This window comes from Chelonoidis abingdonii, chromosome 3 (genome assembly GCF_003597395.2).
Source record: "Chelonoidis abingdonii isolate Lonesome George chromosome 3, CheloAbing_2.0, whole genome shotgun sequence".
Lineage (NCBI taxonomy): Eukaryota > Metazoa > Chordata > Testudines > Testudinidae > Chelonoidis > Chelonoidis abingdonii.
Genome location: NC_133771.1, coordinates 217272900 through 217292920, shown reverse-complemented (window position 1 = coordinate 217292920; position 20021 = coordinate 217272900). Strand labels below are relative to the sequence as shown.

General features: G+C 44.1%; 1 protein-coding gene across 3 annotated transcripts in view; it reads right to left on the bottom strand.

Annotated features, from left to right (window-relative positions):
* The window catches only part of ENTPD6 (ectonucleoside triphosphate diphosphohydrolase 6), a 31619-nt gene extending 13337 nt beyond the window's left edge, over window positions 1-18282 (bottom strand). For 2 of the 3 annotated variants that reach the window (XR_012655652.1, XM_032770566.2), the window contains exons 1-7: window positions 17967-18282; window positions 15927-16003; window positions 14663-14806; window positions 6575-6650; window positions 3656-3691; window positions 1028-1116; window positions 89-168 (exon numbers count right to left, since the gene is read on the bottom strand). Coding sequence is in view for 2 of the 3 variants with exons in the window: in XM_032770566.2 (XP_032626457.1) it covers window positions 89-168; window positions 1028-1116; window positions 3656-3691; window positions 6575-6650; window positions 14663-14806; window positions 15927-16003; window positions 17967-18225 (761 nt within the window). In the remaining variant the exon portion in view is untranslated. The remainder of the gene's footprint in view (window positions 1-88; window positions 169-1027; window positions 1117-3655; window positions 3692-6574; window positions 6651-14662; window positions 14807-15926; window positions 16004-17966) is intronic. The other variant, XM_032770567.2, reaches the window with a different exon arrangement.
* Between the last annotated feature and the right edge of the window lie 1739 nt (window positions 18283-20021).

Here is a 20021-nt window from a genome sequence, read left to right as displayed (position 1 = left end):
GCTTAAAGTTAAGCACATGCATAAAATCACATTCATCCAATAATCGGCTTTCATCTTTACCCGACGCTTTCTTTTCCCCACAACAAACCTGTATGAATACAGTTTGTATGTGTTGTTAAACATTTGAAATGAAGTGATATGGCCAGCTGGTGATGTCCGGAGAGTTATCTATAAGGAGAAACAAGGAAGTCGTTGTAAGATTTTTTTTTGGAACTTCCAGAAACATCAATGAGTAACAATACGGTATTTGAGCATATGAACAGGTTACCATCTGCACAAAAGTCCTGGCAGGCTGTGGAAATAAGTTATTTACAGACTAGTCTCAGACTAGCCCTGGATCCATTAGAGATGACCAGAACATAAGAACAGGAGCTAAAATAGTGACCTGACACTACAGTCATATCACCTTAAACATTTATATTGACACCAAACCAATGCAAATAAGGATTTTAAACAAAATACACTTCTTTCCATGACCTCCATCAATGGACTTCATTCCTAAGTTGCAATGGCCCCTTATTCCACTTCTGAACCCCTCTGGATGAAAAATCAATCCTGCCCATTGCATGGTAATTTTTTATGGAGACAAATGGAAACTACAAAGATTTCAAAGTAGCAGCCATGTTAGACTATATCCGCAAAAAGGAGTACTTGTGGCACCTTAGAGACTAACACATTTATTTCAGCATAAGCTTTCGCGGGCTACGGCTCGCTTCTTTGAAAGCTTATGCTGAAATAAATGTGTTAGTCTTTAAGGTGCCACAAGTACTCCTGTTCTTTTTACAAAGAGATTGTGATTTTCCTAACCAGAAAGTAGTTCTGGTAAGACTTGTCTTCTCTTGATCACAAATCACTGACACCACCATCATTGTACCATGGCAACTATGAGGAAGTGACCCCAGATTTGTTAAGAGACAAGTAGGAAGCACGCCTTCATGTAACAAACTGCCTCAATACTTTTGCTAGAACAGCAGAATGCCTATTGGTTCAAACCTGTGTTTCCCTGCAGTACGTGTGTTCAGTTTACCTCAGTGATTGGAAGAAATGTCATTTGTGTTGATCCACCTCCTAAATCCAGCATTCCTACACTTCTGTTTCCTGGAGCATTTAAGCTACCTGAAATGCATCATGGGATATAATGAAAGCCATTGTGTGTTCAGTAATAACTCAAACGCATAAAGCAATAAAATCAAACAAATGGCTAAAAAGGGGGGGGGGGGGAATCTGTCCTCCCATAGACAGTAAGAGATGAACAGCATACACAGTCACAATTAGTTTTCATATAACAGAACGCAACTCCGTAATTAACTACCTGGATTTTTGCCCAGCTATAAAAACAAAACTGAAAAGGCAGACTAGTTGAATGGAGTGATAAACTGCACAGAGATAACCTTTCACAGTATGGAAATAATTGTATTTTTCCCCTAAAGATCCTTAAACTAAGAAGGAAAGAAAGAAAACATGAAACCACAAACTACAAATATTAGGCCTTGATCCCGCCAAGGCTTAAACACATACTTAACTTTTAGGTACATGAGTAATCCCTTGGACTTTAGTCTTTGTAAAATGGGACCCTTAAATACTGTTCTTCAAAGAGAAATTTAGGCCTAGTCTACACTGCCATCTCTTGGGGAGGTGGATTAAGTACGTCAACAAACCCCTCTCTTCTGTTCATGTAGGATATGTCTATTCTAAAGCTGCATAGATGCAGTGCTGAAGCTGTGCCACTGTACCATCTGTAGTGTAGACACAGCCTTAGTTACAATCATGTTACCGCTATTTTAAGTCATTTTATTTTCTAGCTGTTTAGAAAAATTTATATTCCATGTCTAAATTTTAATTTCACAACACTGAAGCATATGTCTAGATGCACAGAAGCACGCTTGCTTCTGTCATTTTCATTCTTTTCTTGTGTACCCACAGTACATATGCGCACACACTGTGCAAGTGTCCGGCCTGCTTGATAACAGCAGCACCTACAGTATAAATACTAGGAATTAGGGCTGTCAATTAATTCCAGTTAAGCAATTAATGCAACACAAGTTAACTAGATTTAAAAGGTCATGATTAACTGCAGCTTTAATTGCGCTGTTAAATAATAATACCAATTTAAATTTATTACATTTTTAGATGTTTTTCTACATTTTCAAATATATTGATTTAAATTACAACACAGAGTACCAAGTGCATTGTGCTAAAACTTTATATTATTTTTATTACAAATATTTCCACTGTAAAAAACAAAAAGAAATTCTATTTTTCAATTCACCTCATACACGTACCGTAGTGCAATCCCTAGCATGAAAGTGCAACTTACAAATGTAGAATTATTTTTCTTTCATAACTGTACTTGAAAACAAAACTATGTAAAACTTTAGCACCTACAACTCCACTCATTCCTACTTCTTGTTCAGTCAATAGCTAAGACAAACAAGCTTGTTTACATTTAGAGAGATAATGCTTCCTGTTTCTTTTTTACATCACCTGAAAGGGATACCAGGTGGGTTCTGCTTGATAATGATCTAAAGCAGTGCATACTGATGCACCTTCATTTTCACCGAGTCAGATGCCACCACTAGAAGGGTGATTTTCTTTTTTGGTGGTTCAGGTTATGTAGTTTCCACATTGGAGTGTTGCTCTTCTCAGACTTCTGACATGTTCCACACCTTGTCCCTCTCAGAATCTGAAGTGCCTTCCAAAATCTTAAACCTTGGGTTGAGTGCTGTAGCTATCTTTAGAAATGTCATATTGGTATCTTCTTTGCGTTTCTGCAGTGAAAGTGTTCTTAAAATGAACAACTTATACCGGGTTGTCATCCGAGACTACCATAACATGAAATACATGGCAGAATGTGGGTAAAACTACAGAGCAGTAGACATACTGTTCTCCCCCAAGGAGTTCAGTCACAAATTTAATTGACACTCCTTTAAAAAATAGTGTTATCAGCATGTCCTCTGGAATGGTGGTTGAAGGATGAAGGGACATATGACTCTTTAGTGCATCTGGTATGTAAATATCTTGCAATGCTGACTCCAACAGTGCCATGCGAATGCCTGTTCTCACTTTCAGGTGACGTAAAAAAGAAGCGGGCAGCATTATCTCCTGAAAACGTAAACAAACTTGTTTGTCTTAGTGATTGGCTGAACAAGAAGAAATAGGACTGAGTGAACTTGTAAGCGCTAAAGTTTTACATTAATTGCAACTTTAAAAAAAAAAAATCTTACAATTAATTTGGTTATTTTTTTTAATCGTTTGACAGCCCTACTAGGGATCATTACCGTGATCTAAATAGATTCTAATATCAATATTCTATGCTTTTCTCTCTATTTCTGTGCAATTGCCAAGAAGATTTAGAGTACCTGAGTTAGAGACTTACCTGGGGCTAATGGTACTCCAGAGATGGAATCACATGCCCTGGTCTCTCAAGAAAAAGGAGCATGTAAAAGCTTAGATATAGGAGGTGAACCCTTGGCACCATGAAAGTCAGTAAAGCTCCCATAGACTTCATTGGGGCCAAGATTTCACCCATAGCCAGAGGTGCTTGCTGGCCACCCCAAACCTCCTCACAGCCCACCCATTATATATAAACTCAAGGGAGGGACACTGTGAAGACAGGAAAGCTGCAGGTATCAGGCACAGCTACACACACACATACCTGTTAAAAAGTTGATCGTGATCCAGGCCGAAATTCCTGATAAGAGAACATTCCAGAAAGACGCGCCTTTAGACAGTGTCATCTGTCCATGGCAAACAGCGAGTTAAACCATAAATATTTTTCTTGATTTAGATTTTGTGACTGAAGATTTAGGGTTTTTTGTTTTTTTAAATACAGCTGTCTTTTTCAACAGTTCAGCTACAGATTTTAGATTAAACGATCAGCAAATTGGGTCTGTCACCCTACACCAGACTAAATGCAAAAAAGACCATCACTCACATGCCCCCTTTACCAAGTAGTTTTTTCTAATGCAACCCTCAAAAGAATGCTTGGTTTAGAATTAGAAATGAAGGGCCAGATCCTCAGTTGGTGTAAATTATCATAGTTCTATTGATCTCAATGGAGCTATGCAGATTTGCACCACCTGAGAATCAGACCCCCAGACTTTAGAAATAACACTTCCATAAAAATCAAGAATCTTAAACGTAAGTTAGGGACCTTAAACATGGAGAACGTGCTTCAGCAGCCAATATTTATATTATTAAATATCTGTAGTGCCTAGGAGCCCCAGACAAGCTGCCCCTGGTCCTAGGTGCTGTACAACCATAGAACAAAAAGACATTCCCTGTTCCAAAGTGCTTATATAACATCCAAGCGAACTGGCTGAGTCCCTCTGCTTGAAGTGGCTGGCAACCACTTTACATATCAAACACATCAGTGGATAAGCAGCAACGGCTTTGTTCTAAAGGCTTCATTTTTTAGCTAAAAGATCAACAAATAAGCAATCCTTCATGCTGTAGAGCAGTGGTTCCCAAACTGTTGTTTGTGAACCCCTGGGGGTTCATGAAATGTTACAGGAGGTTCTTGGGGGAAAATTCCCTAATGGTGGACAGAGCTGTCCCAAGGGACCGCGGGCAGCATGGGGCTAGCAGCCTGGAGCCCCTGGACTTCCAAGAGCTAAGCAGATCAAAGCAAGCATCTCTATCACACTGAGATTTAAACTTCAAGACTCCTTATAGGAAATGGAAAGGGAGGTGGATATTTTTTGCTGCTTTTAAAATTAAACAAGCAGCTACTGTTGTTTTTAAAATTATGAAGAACAAGTTTAAGCTTTGTTGTAACGTGCGTTGTTTGCCTGGACTGCTCAAGAGCTGAATGCTTGTGTAGGCAGGGCCGGCGCTACCATTTAGGCGACATAGGCAATGGTCTAGGGCGCCAGAATTTTTTTGGGGGTGCTATTTTGCTGAGGGGGCGGCACGCGGGTCCGGTGGACCTACCGCAGTCATTAGAGCCTTTAGACCAGTGTACCGTCTGCCGAAATGACTGCGGCAGCTCCACCAGAGCCTTTCCAGCAGTGGACCGTCCACCGGCATGACTGCGGTAGGTCCACCGGACCCGCGGGGGGCGGCGAAATGGCAGTCCGCCTACGGCGTCAGAAACCCTGGCGCCGTTCCTGTGTGTAGGAGGAACTCTTTGAGTTGGCTTCTTAAATACCTTTATGCTGTTTCACATCTGATACTCCTCCATGGAACACAGGAGCCTTGTCTTATAACAGGCTTATTCAAAGTGATACAAGCTACAAAAGTGGGATCTTGGAAGAGTGTTGCCATTTTCATAATGTAATAAAAATACTATAATGATAAATAATAATTAATAATAAAGAGTGTGTAATAAGCATGTCATAAAAACAAATTTTATATTTCCAACATGATTGCTTTTATAATTTATAATCAGGTAAAGGAGAAAATCCCTGGAAATACTCAATTTTAGGAGGCGGTTCACGAGACTTGACATTTTAGTGAAAGGGGTTCACAGGATGTTAAAGTTTGGGAACTGCTGCTGTAGAGTGACTCCTGTCTGGCAACAGAGCCGCACTGACTGAATTTAGTTACACTTAGGACATTTTAAAAAATTATTCTCTTTTTAAATACTAAGAATTTGGGTTTTCTTCATTTTCCTATTTTTCTCTCCCAAGAACTTTGGAGAACTGAAAATTTTGTCCTTTTCCCATTTCACAAACATTGTCTTTTCTATTAATAAAAGAAATTAATAGGCCTAATTAACAACTTAAAATAGTTATCAGTGTTAAAATATCAGCGCACCACAGGGAATATGCCCAGGGAACGTGTTAACTGTTGTTACAGAGCAAAAAAAACAGAGCTCAAAACATTTTCTTAAATTAAGAAGTGAACAAGGTAGCTATTTTAAAGTTAACTATCTGAACAGCATTAATGACATTATATATTTAGAATTTGGTAGATTTTCCTTAAACATTTATAAAGTTATATCAAATTTTGGACCCAACCTCAGCATTCTTTTTATCTTAACCTCGTTAATCTCAGTTTGCATTTTCTCTTCCATAACAGTTTTTCAACTTTAATTCACATTTACAGACTATTAAAAAAACCCCACAAACTTTGTACATTTACAGTTAAGAAGTGGACTACATAAACTTGAACTAATACTGCCTACTTAAGGCAACTCAAGGCCAAGATTTTCAAGAGTGGGAGCCTAACTTTAGGCTTCCAAGTATATTTTGGCACCAAAAATGTGGCCTGATTTTCAGAAGTGCTGAGCACATAGCAGCTCCCATTGAGTCAACTGGAACTGCTGGGTGCTCAAGCACTTAAATCAATCCACTTATTTAAGGAGTCAAACGTTAAGCCTCAAAAGTTTTTTGGTTGGTGCAATTTTGGAACACAAATTAAAAACAAACATCGGTCTCATTCTATCAATGAGATCTGCTAGCAGAGATCCACATGCATGTGGATTTCCACTGACATTAGTGGAGACGCAGCTTAGACACAAGAGTCTGGACTAGAGGATCCAGCTGTAGGATTGGGGCAATTTCGTTAACTCATTTATACAAAAGTGTTCATGTGTAAGACTATAAAAACATGCCCCAGAAATTTATCCTACCTTCATCAGTTCCATTCATTATGGAGACACAGTCATCCCTTACAAAGAAAGGAGATGTCTGGAAAATTTCTTTTACCTAAATGTAAAGAAAAATCAGTGGAGGTTTTTTGCTAGACAGGGATGGGTGTGTTGTAGAATATTTTATTGCCCTGGAGTCAAGTCCAGAGTGCTGCTAAGCATCTGCACTGCAGTCAGAAGCCTCATGTGCTGAGTGGCTCTTAGAATCCAGCTTGTACTAAACACTGCTCAGCTTTTTAAAGAAGTTGTCAATCTAGTCAATGGCTTTGTACTGTGATGCAGAAACAGGGTTGGTAGAGGCTGCATGGCAGTGCTACAGAGCCAGTGGATTCCACCCCAGGACAATACCTGATGTTGTTCAACAGTAACCAGTCTGGACAAATAAGGACAAACGTTGATAGGGTCTTAAAGGGAATCTGGTTTAGTTTGGTTTAGCCAGAAGGATGGCAACTGCAACATGAAGCCCATGGAGTGTGTAAAGAGGAAAGCAGGAGAAAGACACTTTAAAGAATACCCTGGTGAAAAACATTACTAATGAGCACAGTAATGCCTCATGAGTGCACTCGAAGTTAAAGCCAGAAGTCCCACATTCTCCAATCTAGATTCTACAGCAAGGTCCCCGGCTTCTATGGCTTCTCGTGAGAGTCAGACTGGAAATTCTGCAGCAGCTTTAAGAAAATGCAATATGGAAATGAATGATAGTTAGTTTCTTGTGTTATATACTTTGATATTAAGTTCGATTTCATATTGCCCTAGAATTGTCACTTTCCAGTGTGCTTCTGATTTTTGTATTGCTAACTCACAACTTCCAGGGTGCAGCTGTCAGGGAGAAGCTAGAGGTTTTGACAGATAGGATGGGACAGTTGGGGTTCTGGGCACCAGAAAAGCATGGGAAGCAGTTTAGGATTTTGGCATCCAGTGGGCAAAACTTCTAGCACAGATGGGTCAGAGGTAAACTGACATTTTTTGGATAGGGGAGGAGCTTGATACCAGAATTCACCACTCTTGTAACTAATCAGTTATGCCCCAGTATCCAACACTGTAACCCACAATGATTGCTAAAACATATTGGCTGGGTGTTTCTGCTAAAATGATCAGTACTGGAATAGCTGTCATTAGGCTTCGTAGTCCACACATTGAGCTGAATGAGACAATTTACATTTCTCTCAGAGCCACTGTTTCATGCCGCTTGCTAATTCTGAAAAATATGGCACTGGTGCACATTTGATAGGTATTCCCACAACCATAAGGACTAGAAACCCAGTTTTAAAAATGAAAGCTAATTTGAGCAGAACTATTCTGCCTCATCATATTTATTATGTGGCTAATTCAGTAGCCAGTTAATTTTCAAAAATACAGGACTCTGATTAAAACCAGGAAGAACGGACATCGAAAGCACTGAACAAACCATTGACAATAGCTAAAAATGCCTCAAACTTACATGTGACATATTTATAATGAGTTTTAACTCAAACACATTTAGGATGCCCAAAAATATTTGTTTAAATCAAGTTTCATACATAGACTAATTGCTCTATAGCTGGAGTTAGTTGTGGATGGACTTTTCTGTAGCTATCATTAATCTGTTGTTTTTGAATAATGTACTATTTCATTTTAATTCTGATAACACCTACTGTCTTGACTCCAACAGTATCAACTATACTGAGAAAAATATTACGTGCCAAGAATATTTTTGACAAATTCTTTAAAATACCTTCGCAGCATTAATTCACATTAAATTTTTTTTATTTTAAATATGTTTACAAAGAACTTTTAGATATAAAAGGCTGAACATTAGAGGCTAGTCATACAGACCTAGTATCATGAAGCCTTTTGCAATGGACTGATGTATTAGGATTTACATACAATGTACTATGTGATCAAATAATTGAGCACTGCTACACAGTCTAAATGGTGAAAATGGAAAAGATGGTTACTCACCTTTGTAACTGTTGTTCTTTGAGACGTGTTGCTCAGATCCATTCCAATTAGGTGTGGGTGCGCCATGTGCATGTTCGTCGGAAGATTTTTACCCTAGCAACACTTGGTGGGCCGGCAGGGTGCCCCCTGGAGTGGCGCCGCTATGGTGCCTGATATATACCCCTGCTGGTCCATCCATCCCTCAGTTCCTTCTTTCCGGCTACTCCGACAGTGGGGAAGGAGGGTGGGTTTGGAATGGATATGAGCAACACATCTCGAAGAACAACAATTACAAAGGTGAGTAACCGTCTTTTCTTCTTTGAGTGCTTGCTCATATCCATTCCAGTTAGGTGATTCCCAAGCCTTACCTAGGCGGAGGGGTCGGAGCGAGACGTTGCGGAATGTAAGACCGCTGAGCCAAAGGCAACATCGTCTCTGGACTGCTGGACCAATGCGTAGTGCGATGCAAAGGTGTGGATGGAAGACTAGGTAGCCGCACGGCATATTTCCTGGATGGGAACATGGGCCAGGAATGCGGCAGATGAGGCTTGAGCCCGAGTAGAATGGGCGGTGAGATGGCTGGTCGGAACGTGAGCCACGTCATAGCATGCCCGAATACAGGATGTCACCCAAGATGAAATTCGTTGGGAAGAGATTGGCATGCCCTTCGTGCACTCTGCCACTGCTACAAATAGCTGAGGCGAACGTCGGAAGGGTTTGGTCCTCTCGATATAAAAGGCGAGAGACCCGCGGACATCCAGAGTATGCAGCTGTTGTTCCCGATGCGATGAATGCGGCTTCGCAAAAAAAACCGGTAGAAAGATGTCCTGATTAATGTGGAAGGCAGAGACCACCTTAGGGAGGAATGCCGGGTGCGGTCGCAGCTGTACCCTGTCCTTGTGGAATACCGTATACGGGGGATCCACAGTCAGTGCTTGAAGTTCCGAGAATCGCTAGCTGAGGTGATAGCGACGAGGAAGGCTGCCTTCCAGGACAGGTACAGCAGCGAGCATGTGGCTAAAGGCTCAAAGGGAGGACCCATGAGCCTAGCTAATACGAGGTTTAGATCCCAGGTAGGGGTTGGGTGTTTGACCTGAAGGTAGAGTCGCTCCAAGCCTTTGAGGAATCTGGAAACTATGGAGTGAGAAAAAAGGGAACTGCCGGTTTCCCCAGGATGGAAGGTGGAAATAGCTGCAAGATGCACCCTGATAGAAGAGATCGCCAGGTCCTGCTCTTTGAGGGACCATAAATAGTCCAAGATAATGGGGATCAATACACCCTGTGGGGTAAGGTCATGCTGGGCGCACCAGTGAGAGAAGCGCTTCCATTTAGCGCGATACGTCTTTCGTGTGGAAGGCTTTCTGCTTCCCAGCAGCACCTGTTGCACTGAGGTAGAACAACGCAACTCCGATTGGCTCAACCAGACAGCAGCCATGCTGTCAGATGAAGGGACTGCAGGTCCGGGTGGTGAAGCCTGCCGAAGTCCTGCGTTATGAGGTCCAGGCAGAGTGGCAGGGGAATCGGGTCTGTCAGAGAAAGGTCGAGCAGCAGGGTGTACCAGTGCTGTCTCAGCCATGCCAGAGCGATCAGTATTAGGCGGGCTCTGTCCCTGTAGAGCTTGAGTAGAACTTGGTGGATGAGAGGAAATGGTGGGAAGGCATAAAATAGGTGACCTTTCCACGGAATTAGGAACACGTCCAAGAGGGAGCCCGGGGAGCGATCTTGCAGGGAGCAGAACACCTGACGTTTCCTGTTTACTCTGGAGGCAAAAAGGTCTATGTGGGGAAAGCCCCACCTCCGGAAAACAGAATGGACCACTCGTGCAACAGGAAGGATCTGCTCAGTTGATCTGCGAGAGTGTTCCGGACTCCTGGGAGAAAAGAGGTTACCAGGTCTATTGAGTGGGCTATGCAGAAATCCCACAGTTGAATCGCCTCCCGACAAAGGGGGGAGGACCGTGTCCCTCCCTGTTTGTTTATGCAATACATGGCCATTATGTTGTCCGTGAACACTGCAACACAACAGCCCTGTAGATGCCATTGGAACGCTCAGCACACCAGCCGGACCGCTCTCAATTCTCGGACATTGATGTGTAACGTCAACTCCTGGGACGACCAAAGGCCTTGAGTGCAAAGGTGCCCTAGGTGAGCACCCCAGCCCAGAGATGACGCGTCCGTTGTTAGGGACATGGAGGGCTGCGGTGGATGGAACGGCAGACCTGCACACACCAGGAATGACGTTCGCCACCAGTCGAGGGAGCGTAGAATGCTCGGCGGAATTGTGAGTATAATGTCTATGGCGTCTCTGCCTGGACAATAGGCTGAGGTGAGCCAAGTTTGGAGAGGACGCATTCGCAGTCTGGCATGCTTTGTGACGAATGTGCGTGCAGCCATGTGACCGAGGAGGCCAAGGCAAGTGCGGGCAGAGGTTGTTGGGAAGCTCTGAAGCCTTTGTACAAGGGAGACTATAGCCTGAAAACGATGTGGGGGCAAACTGGCCGTTGCAAGGTTGGAGTCCAGCATGGCCCCAATAAACTCTATCCTCTGCGTAGGCACCAGAGTGGACTTTTCTAAATTGATTATCAGGCCTAGACGCATGAATAGGTCCTTGATGATGGTCACATGACTGATGACTTGTGCCTCAGAGGCCCCTTGAATAAGCCAGTCGTCGAGGTAAGGAAAGACATATATTCAACGATGATGTAGGGAAGCTGCAACGACCGCCATACACTTCGTGAAGACCCGAGGGGCCGAGGAGAGGCCAAAGGGAAGGATGGTAAACTGATAATGTTGATGATTCACCACAAAGTGTAGATTCCGTCTGTGCAGGGGGTAAATTGCAATGTGGAAATATGCATCCTTCATGTCGAGGGCGGCGTACCAATCTCCGGGATCCAGGGAAGAATGATGGTTCCCAGGGATACCATGCGGAACTTGAACTTTTTCATGAATTTGTTCAGTCCTCGCAGGTCTAGGATAGGCCGGAGACCCCCTTTCCCCTTGGGGATTAGGAAATATTGGGAATAAAACCCCTTGCCCTTTAATTCTTCCGGTACCTCCTCTATAGCTACAATTGTAAGGAGCCTCCAAACCTCCTGCAGGAGGAGTTGCTCGTGAGAGGGGTCCCTGAAGAGGGACGAGGAGGGGGTGAAATAAACTGAAGATGGTATCCAAGCTCCACTGTGCGTAGGACCCAACGATCTGAAGTTACCTGGGACCACGCAGGGAGGAACGGGGAAAGGCAGTTGTAGAACTGAAAGGGATCCTGGGAGGCAATTGGTACACTGCTTTCGGGCGCACCCTCAAAAGTTTGATTTGGGTTCCGCTGTTGGTTTGGTGGGACCGGAACTGTTACCCCCTTGAGGTCCAGACTGATGTCTGCGGTTGGTACGACCTCGTCTTCTGGCAAAGTCTTGCCTTGGCCTAGGCGGGGGGTAAGGGCGCTGAGGTTGGGAGCGGAATGACTGTCTTTGAGTCTGTGGCATACGCATTCCCAGCGAACGCATAATTATGTGGTTGTCCTTTAGACTCTGCAGCCTGGGATCCATCTTTTGTGAGAACAAGCCCTGTCCATCAAATGGCAAGTCTTGTATGGTATGTTGAAGTTCAGGTGGCAGGCCTGACACTTGCAGCCATGATATACGTCGCATGGTTATTCCAGAGGCGACCGTTCTAGCCACCGAATCGGTGGCATCCAGCGAGGCCTGCAGGGAGGTCCGTGCTACTCTCTTCCCCTCCTCCAGGAGTGCTGTAAATTCCTGGCGGGAGTCCTGCGGGACCAGCTCTGCAAACTTCCCAACCGCCTCCCAGGCGTTGTAGTTGTACCTACTCAGGAAAGCTTGCTGGTTTGCTACCCTGAGTTGGAGGCCTTCTGCGGAATAGATTTTTCGTCCCAACAAATCCATTCGCCTGGCCTCCCTTGATTTAGGTGCAGGGGCTTGTTGGCCGTGGCGCTCCCGTTCATTGACAGACCGTACAACCAATGAACAGGGAGGGGGGTGCACATATAGGTACTCATACCCTTTGGAAGGCACCATGTACTTCCATTCGACCCCTCTGGCTGGGGGCCGGACGGATGCCGGGGATTGCCAGATGGTGTCTGCTCTAGCCTGGATCAAACGGATGAAAGGGAGAGCCACTCTAGTTCGTGTCTCTGCCGACAATATACTTATCACCGGGTCCTCCACCTCTGGAACTTCCTCTACTGGTAAGTTAATATTCTGAGCAACACGCCGCAGAAGGTCCTGGTGTGACCTGAGGTCAATCGGAGGTGGGCCTGATGATGACGTCCTCGCTACTGCCTCATCCGGAGAAGAGGAGGATGACAGCCCAGGGACGAGTGGGTCCTGTACTGACTCCTGATCCTGGGGGACCTCCGAAGCCGTAAGATCATGCGGTTTCCAGTTTGTGGGTACGGGTTTCCTCTGTACCAGCCGGAGGAGGTCTGCTCACAGTGGCCTCTGGCACACGGTGTTCTGAGTGACCGGAGCATGATGGGCCAGTTGGTTCCCCTTGGGCTTGGTGATAAGCCCAAGGGGTCCAAAAGGACCACTGATGAGGTCCGTGGTCCGGGCCATGGGTATGTGTATCCGAATCCCCATAGGAAGCACTGTCCGCATGGGATGAGACGGATGGGTGACGAGAAGGCCACGGAGGAGCTGAGGCCGACTGGACCGGGTCTCTGCGTCCATTCGATCCTTCTCTACGCGGTACTGGAGAACGGTATCAGGAGTTGTATCGGTGCCCAGAGTGGGACCGGGACCTGCGACCAGCGCGGTGCCCGGAGGTCGACTGGTGCCTTGAAGCTCCGTGCCGAGATTGGCTGCGAGAGGTACTGCGGTGCCGGGACCTGGACCGGTGCCGAGAGTACCGGGACAGCGACCGGGATCTCGAGCAGTGCCGCGAGTACGACCGGTACCGGGACTGCAAGCGGCGTCGGGATCGATGAGGGACCGAGAGTGCCTGCGGTACCTGGATCATGACCGACGACGTTTGATGGTACCGGGTGAAGACGGCCTCATCATGGCGGGCTTGCCCAATGACTGAACAACCCGCACTGGCGGTGCCGGGGGTTGAGGCAGCTCGGGCTCCGTCAAGGCAATCAGCTCCCATGCTGTGGAGAAGGTCTCCGGCGTGGAGGGCACGATAAGCTTGACCACGGCGTGTGCCAGGGAGCTGATAGGCACCGGACTCAACGGCTCTTGTGAGATTGGAATCAACAGTGCAGAAGTCTTCGGTGCCGCGGCAGTTGGCAGTGCCAAGCGGTCTGACTTAGTTGTACGCTCTGACTGCGGCGTAGATACAGGGGCCGCAGGAGTCTTATGCTTCTTGCTCCTTGGGGGGAGAGAGAGGTGCTGGGCAGGAGCTTGGGCCGGTGAAGGCTGGTGTTGAGGAGCCTTCACTGTAGTCGTTCGCTCCAGTGCGGAGGAGGCACTTGTCCCCGGTGCCGCAGTCGGTGCCGAAGACGGAGGAGTTAGAGCAGCCTCCATCAAAAGTTGCTTCAGGCGGATGTCCCGTTTCTTTTTTGTCCGGGGCTTGAAAGCCTTGCAAATTCGGCACTTGTCCACGAGGTGGGATTCGTCCAAGCACTTTAAACAGGAGTCATGAGGGTCTCCTGTGGGCATCGGCCCAATGACAGGCCGTGCACGGTTTGAAGCCCGGTGAACCGGGCATGGGCCCCGGTACCGGATGAGAAAAAGGGGCTAAACCCCGATCCTCTTTAACTATATACAATAACTATTACAAGAACTACTAAAACAGAACTAACTATAGAAATCAAACTATATACACAATAACTATATAAATGAGCGAATAGCTAGGGACATGGAGATCAACTAAGCTGCGCTCCACTGCTCCAACGACCGACACGGGCGGTAAGAAGGAACTGAAGGGCGGCTGGGTCGGCAGGGGTATATATCAGGCGCCATAGTGGCGCCACTCCAGGGGGCGCCCTGCCGGCCCACCGAGTGTTGCTAGGGTAAAAATCTTCTGATGAACGTGCACGCGGCGCGCGCACACCTAACTGGAATGGATATGAGCAAGCACTCGAAGAAGAATATTTAAATTACACTGAAAGCAGTACAAGAAAAAAAGTATATGTATTCTACAGTGGACCAAATTCTGCTCTGAAGTGTAAAGAAAAAAAAATTACCTTATCCAGCAACTTCTGAGCTTTATCTCCTGGCAACAGCCGTAAACCAGCTGTTGCTTTAAGGACCAAAGGAGTAAACTTCCACAACTCCATAGGAACCTCATCCTTAGCAACTTCTAAAAGTTCTTGTATCCCCTGAGCACTCTGTGAGGAGAGAGGAAAAAGCAATACAGACATCTGGTTAGCTGTGCATAGGAAAATCTCAAGAGCAGAGAGGTTACATTACTTATGTATCCAGCACTTGCTGCAACGACTACTGGAATATTGTGTCCAGTTCCGGTGTCCACAATTCAAACAGGATGCTGATACACTGGAGAGGGTTCAGAGGAGAGCAGGAGAATGATGAAAGAACATGCCTTATAGTGATAGGTTCAAGGAACTCAATGTAACAAAGAGAAGTTTAAGGGGTAACTTGATCACAGTCTCTAAGTGTGTTTACAGAGAACATATCTTATAACTGGCTCTTCAATCAAGCAGAGAAAGGTCTAATCAATTCAATGGCTGGAAATTGAAGCAAGACAAATTCACACTGGAAATAAAGTGTAATTTTTATTTATTTATTTATTTATTTTTTTAACAGTGAGGGTAATCAATCAGTGGAACAGTCTACCAAGGATTGTGGTGGATTCTCTATCACTGGCAATTTTAAAATCAAGACTGGATGTTTTTCTAAAAGATATGTTTTAGGAATTACTTTGGGGCAGTTCTCTGGCCTGTACAATACAGGAGGTCACACTAGATGATCACCCTTCTGGTCCTGGATCCTAAGGATAAAAAACTATGCAGAGACAGGAAAAGGCCATGACATTCAAGCACTTATTCAAGAAGGAATCCCCATCCAGGAGAGCACATAAGCATGTGCTTATATGCAGTCTTGAACTGAGGCTTAACTGCCTGTTTAGCTCATTTGACGGAATTGGGAAATTTATCAATCATGACAGTGATGAAACATGGTACATTACTTGTTTCCATCCTTTTCCAGGAAGACCATAACATTGCTTCTGTCAACCTAATCATGTTAGTCAATCAGTTAGTAGAAATATTTATGCTTTTAGCACATGGGTTTGACACTCCAAAATGCTGGGCAATTCTTGGAGACACCAAGTGCCGCAAATTCCCACTGAAGTCAATCAGAAACAGACTGATACAAAGAGGAGTATATTATACTATAGCAATCTTCAACACTGCTTCATTTGCAAAGCATATAAAGAGTGAGTTTCTTTCTATCAGACATCTTTTAACAATTAGAAAAAAGCATAGTTACCTTATCAATATCATCAGCATAAGCAGAGAGTCCTGGCTTCAGTGCTTTAAATGTTTCATGGCTTAATTTGGGAGTCTCTATGCAAAAGCAATAATTTTTAAGAGTAAAAAAGCATAGGTCTTGATATAAAAGATCATTTTGCAAGTTAAACCTTTATATGCTAATTTTGCATAATTAAGGCTAATGGGAATAATCTGAAGCCTACTCTAAAGGAGAAAATCAAAGGCAGCCTTACAACTAAAATGCACCTGTCATTATGGGGGTCAACCCTTGTCAAAATGTTTTTTTAGGAGTCACAATTAATTGATAGACAGGTGCTGGTTTCTGCTCATATCCGGAATAGCAAGAATCCAAGTTTCTCAGAATTTATTTCATCTCCTCACTTCTCCTATTACCTGGGCTAATCTACCTTCAAAACAGTCCAATTAACAAGGGTGGAACTTTTCAAAGTGCTTAGTATTGGCCTGACTCTGCTCCAATTTACGTCAATGGAAGCAGAGTTAGGCCAATGTTAAGCATGTGTGACAATCACACCCATAATGTTTAAATATGGTCACAGCCCGGTTTCTGTACACAAGGACACTGCCAAAAGTTACTTACAATGCAATTAAAAGGTTTATTTTCTTGCTGTAAAAGAATAAGATGTTTAATGATGAACTGATATGTGGAAGACAATGTAAAATTACACAGTTCAAATTAAAAAAAGGAATTAATGAACTATGGGTGTGAACTGTGGAGGAGTAGGGCAGCCCTTACTCACATGAGCAGTTCTACTGATGTCACTGGACTTGCTCCGTGAGTAAATGCTCACCTAGATGAGTAAGGACAATCTGTCCCTAAATCATATACTGGGGAGTCCTGCATTTTTTTTAACACTTAGCACTCATACAACATCTTCCACCCAAGTATCTTACAGAACTTCACAAGCCAACTAAGTCTCACAACATCCCCAAGAGATGTAGGATTAGTGTGATGGTACAGATCAGCAAAGAAGTTGAGTGGACATTTCTAGTGAAACTCAGCAAGCCAGCAGCAGAACTGGAACAGAACTTAGGTCATCTAAGTACAGGTCCCACTCTATCTGTGATGCCTCTCTTACAAGTATCTATCAATGTTCATTATGAAAGCATTGCTTTGTACATGCATCAGAGAAACACTTAGAACAATGTTATGATTCAAGCTTTGAGTGTTATTACATTAATTATTAAAACATTGGGGGGGAGGAATTCTTGGTGTCTTCACTAACAGACTGAAGAACAAACATCCTTTGTTAATATGTAGGCTTCAATCGTCAAAGGTATTTAGGCACTTGACTCCCACTGAAATCAATGGCAGTTGGCTACCTAAATATCTTGGAGGATCTGGGCCTAAGTAATGTAGGCAAATAACCTTGACATTTAGCGACTGAAGTGCTTCACTTTCCATCCTTAGCATTCTCTTCGTTTAGTCTTTTAGACTGGATTCACTGTGCATTACAAAATTTAAATCACTGATGCTTGTTACTACAAGGTAGAACTAGTGTGTGGCAACTGGTGTCTTATTTCTCAAAAATGCTTTAGGCCCAGATTCAGCACAGTATATAAACACGTTTAATTTTAAGCATGTGCTTAAGTCCCATTGAAATCAGTATGATTTCAGCACATACTTATGTACTGTGCTGAATTGGAGCATTAGAGGAGGCTATTGTTTCCAGGAAGCTCAGATGAAGGAATATCCAGTGGCTAAGTCACAGGTCTGGAATACAGGAGATCAGCCCTGCCACAGATCCCTGTGTAACCTTGGTCAAGTCACTCTCTCTCTCTCAGAGCAGTGTTCTGAGGACTGAGGAGCTACTGTTTAATGAGGACCTCAGACACTACAGTAATGGGAGCTATACAAGACAAATGTGACTGATCAGCTGTACTAACAGTGATAATCACCAACTCGCAGGCTGAGATGTACAAATTGGTTTTAAAATAGGATGGTTTAAGATTTAACTCCTTTCTCAAGGATGCCTGGAGAGAAATTAATAAAAGCGTTAATTTAAGGAGCTTGTCATACCTTTTGATTTCTGTGTAAATTTAAAAATATGTATTCTAGTTCCAGTGCTTCCAGCATCAAACATAATTCCATAAAACACTGAGTAATCAGTCATCAATGTCTGATGGTCTAGTTTGCCTCTCCTACTTTCAGTAGCCCATTCTGTTGTACCTGAGATTGGTTTGGCGTACAAATGCCATTTTATATAAACAACATAAATAGCTACACATGCAAAAATCCCCAAACCATAGAACAGTTTTGATATCTTCATGGCTTCCATTTATCAAATGTCGCTTCTTCTCTTTCACTCCAAGAGCGTGGATTCCATGTCACCTCTACAATCAAAGAAAAAGGAAAACATATTTTAATCCTTCATACATTATTATGACACACACGATACACTCTTACAAGAACGACATAAAAGCAGAATCAAAATAAGATAACTGTCACTCCCATGCATACACGTGCAATCTGCTTTAGCTTAGTGTTTGTTCAGAAAGATTGCACAAATGCAAACTGATGGAGCTGAGAGAATGTTACCTGTTGTAGCAGGAAGAGGGCCTGAAACAGAAGGCCTTGTATTAGAGGCCTTGTACGAGGCCTGAAGCCTGGGTTAAAGTGATGGTCAAAACTTGCTACTATAAAGCAAAGTTAAGTTGTGAGCAAGAGACAGGTCCTGCTCACAGAATCTGCCAAGAACAGGGCTGAGATTGTAGAAACACACATTCCTAAGTAGTGCTAAGCATAAGAAGATACACGCAAACACATTCCAGAAAGGCAGTACCAGAACACCTCGATACCAGCACACTCCCCAAAGATAACAGGAACACACTGACCCATCCTAAAGATAAGGTCAGGATGACAGTGTGACAAATACAGATGTTTTAATTGAACCTACAAGTACAAGGCAATGGGTGGCACCCTGATACATCAAGGGTGATACGTAACTTGTTTGTATTGGTGTATAAAGCTGTATCACAGAGGGAGCGTCTTTGGCCAGCCTAGGGAGCAGTGGAAAGTCCTGCCACTGGCTGAGCTGCGTCTGCTGTCACAAGCAAACATGTCTTGGGGTATGGCTACACTTGGAACTTCGGAGCGCTGCAGCGGCAGCGCTTTGAAGTGTGCGTGCGGTCAGAGCGGCAGCGCTGGGAGAGAGCTCTCCCAGCGCTGCACGTAAACCACATCCTTTACGGGTGTAGCCCTAATTACACTGACGCTTTACAGTGCTGCATCTTGCAGCGCTCAGGGGGATGTTTTTTCACACCCCTGAGCGTGAAAGTTGCAGCGCTGTAAAGCGTGAGTGTAGCCAAGCCCTTAGTATCTTCGTAAAGTCTGCCAAGTGCTGTTACTGTGCTTCGTCAACAATAAACCTGGCTGGGTGCCTTTGCACCTTAATGTATTTTGTAGTCATTGGGCAGTTCGCTTGAGGTCTGCTGTGCCAGCTGTCTGCACAGAACTGGAATAGCACATAGGGAGAACACATGCAGCCAAACATCCGATGACACCTGTGCAGTGTGAACCATGTCAAATACTGCACAGAATTTGCTCAAATACTACAGGAAAGCTTTGTATAAAAACCTACATTGAGAGAAGATAGTGGCAGTTCAATGTTGGGAAGGTGAGACATTTGTGCTTTCCAAACCCACCAATATCCCAGGGTGAAAACCTGGCCCCTCTGAAGTCAATGAAAGTTTTGCTGTTGACTTCGATGCAGGATTTCACCCCATATTTGATCTCAGATAATGTAGGCTAAGTTTGCATCTAAATACTCGAGAAAAGGTGTCACTAAGACAAGTGCATAATCTGTTGATAAAGGCTACAATTAGGATCTCCTTAAGGCTCCTCTGTAATGGGGAGTTTTGTTTACAAAGAACAAATAGCAGCTACCTCCTCCTCTCCCCAGTTGTTGGCCTTACACATGCCATCACTGACAAAGCCAAAGTGACAGTGCATAATAGCTGAACCATAGCATGCTGTTCTCACAAAATTTTAGCAGGAAACACTCCAGCTCCTTCAGGGTGCACTTGGATTCTGGGTGGCAATTCAGACCCACCTCTAACTTATAAGACATGAACG